A 13085-nucleotide genomic window follows, 5' to 3' on the forward strand; every position below is an offset into this window, starting at 1 on the left:
TGCAGGAATGCCGAACGTAGACATGACTTCTGAACACCTCTGAACGAATAGGGCTGTCGAATGCGGCTTTATAGTCGACGAATAAGTGGTATGTGTCGATGTGTTTTTCGTGGGTCTTTTACAGGATTTGGAGCAGAGTGAAAATCTGGTCAATGGTGGATTTGCCAGGTCTGAAGCCGTATTGGTATGGTCCAATAATGTCATTGACTATTGGCTTCAATCGTTCACACACCACACTGGATAGCACTTTATATGCGATGGAAAAAAAGGCTAATTCCTCTATGGCTTTCACATATCACCTTGTATCCGATTTTTTGCACGGGACATAGGATGCTAGCCAAATTTTACGAATCAGCTGGTGCATGCTCCTGACCAACATCTGATCACCAGTCTTGAATAGTTCGGCTGGTAACCCCATCGGTTCCTTCTGCTTTGTTGTTCTTGAGTCGATTAATTGCTTTTATGACCTCATCTTGGCTAGGTGATATACACTCTGTACCGTCATCTCTTATTGGTTTTGGGGTATCTTCTTCACCGCCGCTATTTGATACCATTGCAAAATGCTCCTTCCAGATCCTGAACACATTGTCTGTGTCTGTCACCAGGTTTCCTCCTTCATCTCTACAGCAGGAGGATGTGCCTGCACCAAAACCTTCGGTTTGGTGTTTTACCCGTTGGTAGAATTTTCGGACTTCATTCTGACTCTTGTACATCTCGATTTGCTCACGCTCAGGATTTTTTGTTCTTTTTTCTGAAAACACGTTTATCCTTTTCTCCCGATAGTTTTCCAACACATTACGTGTTGCTACTGTCCGCTGAGTTGCCCTATACGCTTCGTTTTTCATATCAGTAGCATTACGACACTCCTGATCGTACCACGGTTTTCTTATGGTGGTCTTTGGTATCCAAGTGTTGCTTTTGCTGCTGTTTGTAGGGATTGGGCAATTATTTGCCATTGTGCTTCTATATTATTATCGGGACAAGAAGGTGGGTATTATCATCAAGCTAGTGGGTAAGTTGAGTGGAGTAGGCCTCGGATACCTATTGTATTTGCAGCTTTTCGACGTCTAGTTTCCGTGTTGTGTTAGATCACACCTTTGCTGCAACATTAAAACGAGTGTGAACCTTGGCTGCTACAAGGTTGTGGTCCGAATCGATATTCACTCATCGAATCGATCGAACACTGGATGAATGCCTTCCGTCTATCACAACATGATCGATTTGATTTCTCGTTGTTCGATCGGGAGAAATCGAGATGCTTGAATCTGGTGCTGCTAACTACCATAATTTTTGCTGCCTCAAAGTCAATCAACCTCATGCCGTTGTCGGATGTTTCTTCATGGTGGCTAAATTTTCCGACGGTGGGACCAAAGATATTTTCCCTTCCGATTTGGCCAGGACAGCGGTCATATGCTGTTTCTAGGCGCACATAAAATATGTCTTTGGTCTGCTCATCTTTGTCTTCTATCGGAGCATGGGCGTAAATAAGACTGATGTAGAAGAACTTCGGTTTTATACGGATTATAGCAATTCGCTCATCTACTGGAGTGAATCTGGAGACGAAGTATTTTTATTCTCCTGTTAACTATAAATCCGCAGCCAAATTCATGTCTCGTTTCATCGTAGCTATAATACAGGGCGTAATCTTCTGATTTACTTACGCCAGTCCCTTTCCATCGCCTTTCCTGTAAGACAATAATATCGGCTTTGTACTTCTTGAGTACAGCCGCCAAAGCGAACATTCCATTCGCAGATCGTGGTCCTTTATACGTTTACGGGAGTCGTCAACATTGAGGGGGTTTGGTTTTCTTTTTATTTGCTTTTTCATAGTAAGAGGGGTTTTCTGAGTGTGGGCAACTAATCCGACGCCTCAACACATTTTTTAGAGTTCTTATGGGTGAACTCACGGCGCATATTAGCTCACTTTTTTTAACGGGTGATGAAAATAGCTACCCCAGGAGACATGGCGGGGGGGTCAGCGTCTACAATTGGTTAGATCCTTGAAAAAATATTCTTTAAAAATCCACGCCTTGGTTAGATCCTTGAAAAAATATTCTTTAAAAATCCACGCCTTGGTTAGATCCTTGAAAAAATATTCTTTAAAAATCCACGCCTTGGTTAGATCCTTGAAAAAATATTCTTTAAAAATCCACGCCTTGGTTAGATCCTTGAAAAAATATTCTTTAAAAATCCACGCCTTGGTTAGATCCTTGAAAAAATATTCTTTAAAAATCCACGCCTTGGTTAGATCCTTGAATAATATTCTTTAAAAATCCACGCCTTGGTTAGATCCTTGAAAAAATATTCTTTAAAAATCCACGCCTTGGTTAGATCCTTGAAAAAATATTCTTTAAAAATCCACGCCTTGGTTAGATCCTTGAAAAAATATTCTTTAAAAATCCACGCCTTGGTTAGATCCTTGAAAAAATATTCTTTAAAAATCCACGCCTTGGTTAGATCCTTGAAAAAATATTCTGTAAAAATCCACGCCTTGGTTAGATCCTTGAAAAAATATTCTTTAAAAATCCACGCCTTGGTTAGATCCTTGAAAAAATATTCTTTAAAAATCCACGCCTTGGTTAGATCCTTGAAAAAATATTCTTTAAAAATCCACGCCTTGGTTAGATCCTTGAAAAAATATTCTTTAAAAATCCACGCCTTGGTTAGATCCTTGAAAAAATATTCTTTAAAAATCCACGCCTTGGTTAGATCCTTGAAAAAATATTCTTTAAAAATCCACGCATTGGTTAGATCCTTGAAAAAATATTCTTTAAAAATCCACGCCTTGGTTAGATCCTTGAAAAAATATTCTTTAAAAATCCACGCCTTGGTTAGATCCTTGAAAAAATATTCTTTAAAAATCCACGCCTTGGTTAGATCCTTGAAAAAATATTCTTTAAAAAATCCACGCCTTGTTTAGATCCTTGAAAAAATATTCTTTAAAAAATCCACGCCTTGTTAAGATCCTTGAAAAAATCCACGCCTTGGTTAGATCCTTGAAAAAATATTCTTTAAAAAATCCACGCCCTGGTTAGTTCCTTGAAAAAATATTCTTTAAAAAATCCACGCCCTGGTTAGTTCCTTGAAAAAATATTCTTTAAAAAATCCACGCCCTGGTTAGTTCCTTGAAAAAATATTCTTTAAAAAATCCACGCCCTGGTTAGTTCCTTGAAAAAAATATTCTTTAAAAAATCCACGCCTTGTTTAGATCGTTGACAAAATATTCTTTAAAGAATCCACGCCTTGTTTATATCGTTGAAAAAATATTCTTTAAAAAATCCACGCCTTGGATGATGATCCTTGAAAAAATCTTCTTTAAAAAATCCACGCCTTGGATGATGATCCTTGAAAAAATATTCTTTAAAGAATCCACGCCTTAGATGATGGTCCTTGAAAAAATATTCTTTAAAAAATCCACGCCTTGGTTAGATCCTTGAAAAAATATTCTTTAAAGAATCCACGCCTTGTTTAGATTTTTGAAAAAATATTTTTTAAAAAATCCACGCCCTGTTTAGATCTTTGAAAAAATATTCTTTAAAAAATCCACGCCTCGTTTAGATCCTTAGAAAATATTCTTTAAAAAATCCACGCCTTGGATGATGATCCTTTAAAAAATTCATGCCTAGTACGGCATTTACATTAGAACTTTTTACCGGGTTAACCTACTTTATTAGGATTTATTTGGCATATATTCAAAGGAATTGAAAATTTAAACCCACTGGGTTAACCAAATCCGGTTAAATGTAAACGACCTTTAGGTTTGTAAGTCCTTGAAAATATTTTTAAAAATTTACCCATGTGTAACTTCTTCAAAAAATCTTTTAACTAGTAATAGATTTTTATTTCAAAAAAAAAAAAAAAAAAATTATTTTTATTTGAATATTAAAAAAATAATATTTTTCTTGCTTCCAAATCCCATTACATGTTTACTTAGAAGAAACAAATCCTCCATCGATCTCCAGGGTAACCAAAATTGATGTTCGGTTGCCGCGTCGACGACGTTCAACAAATGAATCCAAACAACAAAATTCCATGGAGCAAAACAAAAACTTTTGTTAAGGGTGGGGGCCACCGGAATTGCTAAATACCAGAAGTTAGACATCCAAGGAGCCAACCAGTCCAAGGGTGGAGAACATTTCGCAGTTAAAGTTTCCTTCACGTCATCAGTAAAAGTTAACAAAGAAATTAAAAAAAAAAACAAAGAACTGTGATTAAAGCAAATTTAAAAGAAAGGCAAGAAGAGAAAACATTTTGCAACAATTTCCATCGTTGCATGAAATCGAAACCGAGAACAACAACAAATCCTGCTGGTGGCTATGACGCAAGAATCCATAAGAAGGTCAAATGCCAGTTATTCCAACATGTATGGAAGGTAGGTAGCCCGAACGAACGACCAACCGATACGAACACAAAACGCAATGAATGATTTTTTCATTTGTCTTTGCCACCTCTCACAGAGTCAACCAGAACATGACCCATGAACGCATGAAAGTCTATTTCTGCACGGATCTGGACAAATCGGTGTTGGTGAATAATTTCGAAAAGCGCGGCTGGAGTCAAGTCAGTGCCGATGATGATTGGAATTTCTATTGGGCTGGGGTGCAAACTTGTCGCAATATTTTCAGTGTGGATAGTGGCTATCGCATGAATGACAATCAAATGATCAATCACTTTCCCAATCACTATGAACTGTCACGCAAGGACCTCCTCGTGAAGAATATCAAACGATATCGCAAAGATTTGGAAAGGGATGGTAACCCATTGGCAGAAAAAACAGATGTCAATTGGTCAGGAGCCGCAGGTGGTGGTAGTACACGTTATCTGCATTTGGATTTTATACCCGTGACCTTTGTCCTACCGGCGGATTATAACATGTTTGTCGAAGAGTATCGTAAAAATCCCCAAAGTACTTGGATCATGAAGCCGTGCGGAAAATCACAAGGTGCTGGAATATTCTTGATTAATAAATTATCGAAATTAAAAAAGTGGTCCCGAGAGGCCAAGGGTGCATTTCATCCTCAAATTGCCAAGGAGTCATATGTCATCTCAAGATATATTGATAATCCGCTGTTGATTGGTGGCAAGAAATTCGATTTGAGGCTTTATGTCTTGGTCACATCATTTCGTCCGCTGAAAGCGTATCTTTTCAAGCAGGGTTTTTGCCGATTTTGCACCGTGAAATATGATACCAGTATGACGGAGCTGGATAATATGTATGTCCACCTGACCAATGTCAGTGTGCAGAAACATGGGGTGAGTTCAACAAAATTTTAAAAGATGTCAGATTCAACTACCATAGGCGTGGATTTTTTAAAAAAAAATTTTCAACGACCAAAACGGAGTTTGGATTGTTTAAAGAATATTTTTCAAGGATCCTAACAAGGCGTGGATTTTTTAAAGAATATTTTTTCAACGATCTAAACAAGGCGTGGATTTTTTAAAAAATATTTTTTCAAGGATCTAAACAAGGCGTGGATTTTTTAAAGAATATTTTTTCAAGGATCTAAACATGGCGTGGATTTTTTAAAGAATATTTTTTCAAGGATCTAAACAAGGCGTGGATTTTTTAAAGAATATTTTTTCAACGATCTAAACAAGGCGTGGATTTTTTAAAGAATATTTTTTCAAGGATCTAAACAAGGCGTGGATTTTTTAAAGAAAAATTTTCAAGCATCTAAACAAGGCGTGGATTTTTTAAAGAATATTTTTTCAAGGATCTAAACAAGGCGTGGATTTTTTAAAGAATATTTTTTCAAGGATCTAAACAAGGCGTGGATTTTTTAAAGAATATTTTTTCAAGGATCTAAACAAGGCGTGGATTTTTTAAAGAATATTTTTTCAAGGATCTAAACAAGGCGTGGATTTTTTAAAGAATATTTTTTCAAGGATCTAAACAAGGCGTGGATTTTTTAAAGAATATTTTTTCAAGGATCTAAACAAGGCGTGGATTTTTTAAAGAATATTTTTTCAAGGATCTAAGCAAGGCGTGGATTTTTTAAGGATCATCATCCAAGGCGTGGATTTTTTAAAGAATATTTTTTCAAGGATCATCATCCAAGGCGTGGATTTTTTAAAGAATATTTTTTCAAGGATCATCATCCAAGGCGTGGATTTTTTAAAGAATATTTTTTCAAGGATCTAAACAAGGCGTGGATTTTTTAAAGAATATTTTTTCAAGGATCTAAACAAGGCGTGGATTTTTTAAAGAATATTTTTTCAAGGATCTAAACAAGGCGTGGATTTTTTAAAGAATATTTTTTCAAGGATCTAAACAAGGCGTGGATTTTTTAAAGAATATTTTTTCAAGGATCTAAACAAGGCGTGGATTTTTTAAAGAATATTTTTTCAAGGATCTAAGCAAGGCGTGGATTTTTTAAAGAATATTTTTTCAAGGATCTAAGCAAGGCGTGGATTTTTTAAAGAATATTTTTTCAAGGATCTAAACAAGGCGTGGATTTTTTAAAGAATATTTTTTCAAGGATCTAAACAAGGCGTGGATTTTTTAAAGAATATTTTTTTAAGGACCTAACCTAAACTCCTTTTTTTCTCCCACAGGGTGAATACAATTCCTTGCATGGCGGCAAATGGTCTGTACAAAATCTAGCCCTCTATTTGGAGGGGACACGCGGCAAAGAGGTAACTGATCGTTTGTTTGGTGCTATCTCCTGGCTAATTGTCCATTCACTGCGTGCCGTGGCACCCGTTATGGCCAGTGATCGGCATTGTTTTGAATGTTATGGTTATGATATTATAATTGATAACAATCTGAAACCATGGCTAGTGGAGGTGAATGCATCACCCTCACTGACTTCAACCACAGTTACGGATCGTATTCTGAAATATAAATTAATTGATAATATATTGTCGGTTGTGTTGCCACCAGATGGGGTGCCAGAGTAAGTGGGCCGTTCATACAATTTTATTTTAATTGTACTGTTTTTAACAAATTTTGTTCTACTTCTTAGTGTCCGCTGGAATAAAATTCCCAGTGCTGATGCCTTGGGTAATTTTGAATTGCTCATCGATGAGGAGCTGGCCGCCCAGGAAGAGGCTCATAATAGTCAGCAGAACAAAAATTCCAAGTCGATGGGTGGAAATCGTTGGAAGTGATGCCGGTAATCAAGATGGAATTAAAAAGTACCCATTCAATTCTTGGTAAATTTGCTAGTGAATGGTGAAAAATTTATTTTCGTTATTTTCAAATAGCTGTGATTATGTTAGTATTTAATTTATATATTTTTTTAAAGAAGTGCAATATTTTTAGTGGAAATAAAAAAATTTAAAAATTATTTTTAATGACCTATAATAGGCCTGGATTTTTTAAAAATATTTGAAAAAATAGGCAAGATTTTTTTTTTAAAATATTTAAAGAACTAAAAATATTTGAAAAAATAGGCGTGGATTTTTTAAAAATATTTGAAAAAATAGGCGTGGATTTTTTAAAAATATTTGAAAAAATTGGGCGTGGATTTTTTAAAAATATTTGAAAAAAATAGGCGTGGATTTTTTAAAAATATTTGAAAAAATAGGCGTGGATTTTTTAAAAATATTTGAAAAAATTGGGCGTGGATTTTTTAAAAATATTTGAAAAAATATGCGTGGATTTTTTAGAAATATTTGAAAAAAATTGGCGTTGTTTTTTTTAAATAAAAAAAGAGGCTTGGATTTATAAAAAAAGAGGCTTGGATTTTTAAAAATAGGCGTGTATTTTTTAAAAATATTTTTTGCAATGGCCTATAATAGGCGTGGATTTTTTAAAAATATTTTTTTTCAATGGCCTATAATAGGCGTGGATTTTTTAAAAATATTTTTTTTTCAATGGCCTATAATAGGCGTGGATTTTTTAAAAATATTTTTTTTCAATGGCCTATAATAGGCGTGGATTTTTTAAAAATATTTTTTTTTTTCAATGGCCTATAATAGGCGTGGATTTTTTAAAAATATTTTTTTTTTTCAATGGCCTATAATAGGCGTGGATTTTTTAAAAATATTTTTTTTTTCAATGGCCTATAATAGGCGTGGATTTTTTAAAAATATTTTTTTTTTTCAATGGCCTATAATAGGCGTGGATTTGTTTTGTAATGACCTATAGTTTATAGGAATGGATTTTTTAAATAATATTTTTCAATGGTCTATAATAGGGGTGGATTTTTTAAAAAATATTTTTTCAATAATCATAAGACGCGTGATTTTTTTAAATAATATTTTTCTATGGTCTATAATAGGGGTGGATGTTTTAAAAATATTTTGTCAATAATCATAATACGCGTGATTTTTTTTTAAATATTGTTCTATGGATTTTTTTATTTATTAATTAAAAATATATTTCAATGTTATCATTTTTTATAGTGTCTTATGTATTGATACACACACAAAAACTATTTTTTTTCTCCAACCACCAGTGCAACTTTCATGCAAATGCCTCAATTAATTACCGAGTTATAGCCATTTGAAGTTGACCTTGTGTCAAAATGTAGCTGCTACACGATTCTGTTTGCCTATTACCGCAGATGGAAAAATTGAAGAAATTGCATTTAACAAAAAATCAAAAATAAATGCAGGCAACTGTATTGCCAGATTGTCTGCTTTGTGTATTTTATGTTCGTTTACGAATTCTGAGCATACTTTAAGGCGTCACTTTAAAAACACGATGTATTAATATTTTAAAGGAATATCTATTAGAATGGTGCGCCTAAATGTATGCAAATATTTTATCAAATTAAGGACAAAACAAAAAGCAGACAATCTGGCAATAGCAGCCTGCATTAAATTTCCCATTTTTTATCAGATGCAATTTCTTCGATTTTTTTATTTTCGGTAATAGGAAAACAGAATCGTGTAGCTGCTATATTTTGTCAGAAGGTTAACTTTGAATGGCTATAACTCGGTAAGTACTTGAGGAATTTGCATGAAATTTTTACTAGTGGTTAGGGGAGATTTTGTAGAACATTATTGTTGTATTGGCTTTTTTAAAAATATTGTTCAATGAATTTTTTCAGTGTTTTTTCGATGGCCTATAAAAAAATTGCCTATATATATTTTTTAAAAAGTATTTTTCTAGTTCATTGAAAAATAGGCTTGAATTTTTAAATGAATATTTTTCAATGACCGTGTATTTGTTCCAATAATCTATAATGGGCGCGGATTTTTAAAAATATTTTTCATCCATATTTTTAATGACCTAAAATAGGGTTCTCACAAAAAATTATAAATATTGGAAAATTTGGATACATTTTTCAGGCAAATTGGCTATAATTTTATATTTTGGACTCACTATGGATAGAAAATATCAGTATTAAGAGGTACCAGAAGAGGTTGCTTTATAGATACATATGTTTCAATGTTTGTGTGTGACCGAATATGAGCTATGTTTGGTAAAACAATTTCGAAAATTTGAATAAAATCGGACATTCCATTCGTCGGATATTGAATTAACAAATTTTCCAAACTTGTAGGGGAGGTATTAGAAGTCGTGGACCGATTGGTCCCATCTTCGGACTTGATCTAACTAAGGAAAAAATATTATGATATGCAAAGTTTGGATCAAATCTGACATTGTATTCACATGGTATTGAATTAACAAAATTTCAAAAATTTGACACTTTGTGGGGGAGGTACCAGAAGGAGTGTATCGACGGGTCCCATCTTCAGACACCATGAAATTTTGGTAAAAGTATTACCAAAAGTCTGAACCAAAGCGTGCATTCCATTCGCTTGATAGTGAAAAAAATTCAAAATATTTACACTTTATGTTGGAGGAACCACAAGGAGTGGACCGGGCCGATGGATCTCATCTTCGGGCTTGATCTTAGATTGGTAAAATTTGGTAAAAAACAATGTGAAAAGTTTAAATTAAATCGGATATTCCACTCACTTAATATTTGGTTTATAAAATTTTTAAAATGTTGACCCTTTAAAGGGGAGGTACTAGAAGGAATGTGCCGTTAAGTCCCACCTTCCAACAATATACAAGCATGGCTAAAATAGCAGGTTGTACAACGTTTATTTCAAATCGGATAGTCCGTTCGCATGATATTACAGAATTCATTTTCAGAAATTCTGAGACCATTTTGTGTACAAGTTACAAGAAGGAGTGGATCGATATTTCCCATCTTGGAAGAAATATTACGATGTACCATGTTTGTGTGAAATTGGTTACTCCCTTCGAGAGTTATAGGGCGCACCAGCCAGACAGACAAACAGACGAAAGAACGGACATTTGTAAATCGATTCCAAATCGGGAATGGATTTGGTCCAAAGAATATTTTCATAAGGCACATTTTTGACGTATCAAAGTGTATATACCCACATTTCCCAAAAGCTGAGGGTATACAAATATCGGTCGAACTTTGGATATGGTATCCATATATAGATCCAACCTCTTTATGGGTGATGGTCCTAAGTGCAATATACAATTCCACTTCTTTACAGAACATTTTCAATGTAAGTCCATGTTTTTACACAACCTCCATACAAAGGCCACGCTTCATATTCGATATCTTTAGAGTCCTAGCCCAATATTTCTACCCCAGTGTTTGTAGTATGGTATTTTGTTTTTGTCTGGCAGCAGTTTATCATGGCATAGACGCTATATGAGTCATTGATATTGAACGTGGTTTAAGTCCATTTTAGATTCTGATACAAATCTGATACAAAATTTTATAAAACCAAATTAATATCACTCAACAGTATTTTTGAAACAAATCAAACCCAAACCTTTAAATATGCCAATAAAAGAAAATGGACTTAAATCACTTTCAAAATAAACGACTCATATAATAGTTCCGAGCGATAGGCCTTAAAATTATTATTGTTATTATTATTTTTTTTTTAATAAAACAAATATATTTTATTTTTTTGTAATATATTTTTTTGTTTAATTCGTTCTTAAAATAAAATTCATGAAAAAATTAATTAATTAATTATTAATATTCGTTTTGTAATTATATTTAAACACAAAATCGTCACTTAGTCACTAAGTTATTTACGATAATACGGGACAATGAAAATTAAACCTATAATTATAAATTAATACTAGACGACAATTATAAATTATACAAATTTCAAGATGATGACAATGATTATTGTAAAAAATATTAAATATGACAAAAAACATGAAATATTTTGTTAAAGTTACAATAGAGAAAGGACAACAGAAGACATGAAAAATGTTAGTGGAAATTATTTACAAACAGATAAAAAAAAATAAAAAACAAAAAATTATAATAGAAAAAAATAAACAGAAAAGAAAACAAAACAAAAAAGAACACATAAAATTTTAAACAGACACAAATTCATTGTTGTAGTTTGTTATTATAAATTTAATATAAATTTTTATATATAATATAGTTATTAATAATAGTAATGATTAAAGTAATAGCAGTAAATATTGCTGCTTTAATTTCATTTTTTTCGATTTTCGTTTCTTCTTCTTTTTTATTTATTGTTAAAGTTTGAAATTACAAAATATGTGTGTGGAAATTTACAAACCTAACTTAAATCGTAGAGAAAACTCTTTTTCATTAAAGCAAGAACCTAATTATTCGTACTTTCTTTATGAAAACTTTGTTTATTTCATTTAATTTAATTGAAACAATTTGGAAGTTTTTATATTTTTATTTCGTCCACATATTGGTTTAAATTTCTTCTCAAATTCTTTTGTTATTATTAATAATTAACTTATATTAATATTCGTAGAAATTTGTAAAATTAATAATTACTTAATATTAATAATATATATACGATGTTTCTATATATATTTTAAGTTATATATATATATATGTTACTTATGGAATATAACAAATTTGGAATGTAGCAATTGCATTCGGTTTTTTAATAGTGTTTTGTTTTTCATTTTTTTCGTTATTTACTATATTTTTGTATTTCTTGTTGTTGGTTTTTGTTTTTCTATACAAACTGTTTTGCTGTTTTTGTAATTTTCGTTTTTTTCAGTAATTTTTAATCACAGTTTTTTTCAGTTTCATATATAATTTTTTGTAGATCATAGTTTTTATGCCAAATAAACTAATAATTCTTTTAAGTGTTGATTTCAAAAAATACTATTTCTTAAATTATAAAATCCATTAAAAAAGGATTCGAAAAAAATAATTCATAATTTTTTTCAATAGATTTCATAATTTCATTGTGTGTGAAAAATAAATTATTTATTGTATTTATTAATTTTGTAAAGTTATCAGGTATGAGATGAAAATAAATATAATTTGATTTGTCTTAAAGCAATAGGCCATATATTTCCATGTAAATTAGGTTAAATAAAAATATTTAGTTTTCTCCAGTAAAATTTATAAAGCAAATTTGAATATACGGTATTGTTTAATGACAAATCAAATCATGTTGATATTCATCATACAGATTTTTGGAATTTATAATTTCTTTTTATTATTTTTGTTATATGACATTTTCAATTTTTAATACTTTCCAGCAAAAATAGCAAATTCTATTCTTTTTAATTATTAATTTATTAAGAAAATATATTTTGAAAAATAATAATAATAATTACAATAATGAAGGGAACCTTTTTTCGATAACTATACATACTTCTATAAAAAAAAGTTGTGCAGAAAAATACCAATAAAATATTTGTAATGCACAAAAGTTGTCGATAAACCAATTTTCTATACGGATTTTTTTTCGATAAGTAATATTTTTCTACAAGATATTTGTTATTGGAAACTTTTTTTTTTGCCGTTGTCAATAACAGCCTTCCTGAAAAAAGCATTTTTTGTAAGAGATATTTCACCATAGAAAATCATTCTTTTATGTAAAGAAAATTTATCGATAGCAACTTTTTAATATAGGAAAGACATTGATAAAAGTATCAAAAACAACTTTTAAATAAAGAAATGTTACCGATAACAAATTTTATATAAAGGAAAATTATCGATAATAAATTTTACTCTGTAAAGAAAATTTGTAGAAAACAACCTTCATATTAATAAAATTTATCGGTACCATTTTTTTTTAAATGAAGATATCGATAACATATTTTTATGAGGAGAATTTTTTGGTGACATATTTTCTGTTATCGATAACATAGTTTATATCACGACAAGTTATTGATAACA

The 13085-nt window shown here is 31.6% G+C and overlaps 1 protein-coding gene across 1 annotated transcript; it reads left to right on the plus strand.

Moving 5' to 3' along the window:
* The first annotated feature begins 4318 nt into the window (after positions 1–4318).
* LOC133321927 (polyglutamylase complex subunit TTLL1-like) lies at positions 4319–7110 on the plus strand. The gene is made up of 4 exons (XM_061530999.1): positions 4319–4372; positions 4458–5253; positions 6556–6896; positions 6966–7110. The coding sequence occupies exons 1-4, from the start codon at positions 4362–4364 to the stop codon at positions 7108–7110; spliced, it is 1293 nt and encodes a 430-aa protein (XP_061386983.1). The 5' UTR covers positions 4319–4361.
* The last annotated feature ends 5975 nt before the right edge of the window (positions 7111–13085 follow it).

This window comes from Musca vetustissima, unplaced genomic scaffold (assembly GCF_032173495.1).
Source record: "Musca vetustissima isolate MV318-11 ecotype Yass unplaced genomic scaffold, APGP_CSIRO_Mvet_v1 utg5730, whole genome shotgun sequence".
In the NCBI taxonomy this organism is placed as follows: Eukaryota; Metazoa; Arthropoda; class Insecta; order Diptera; family Muscidae; genus Musca; species Musca vetustissima.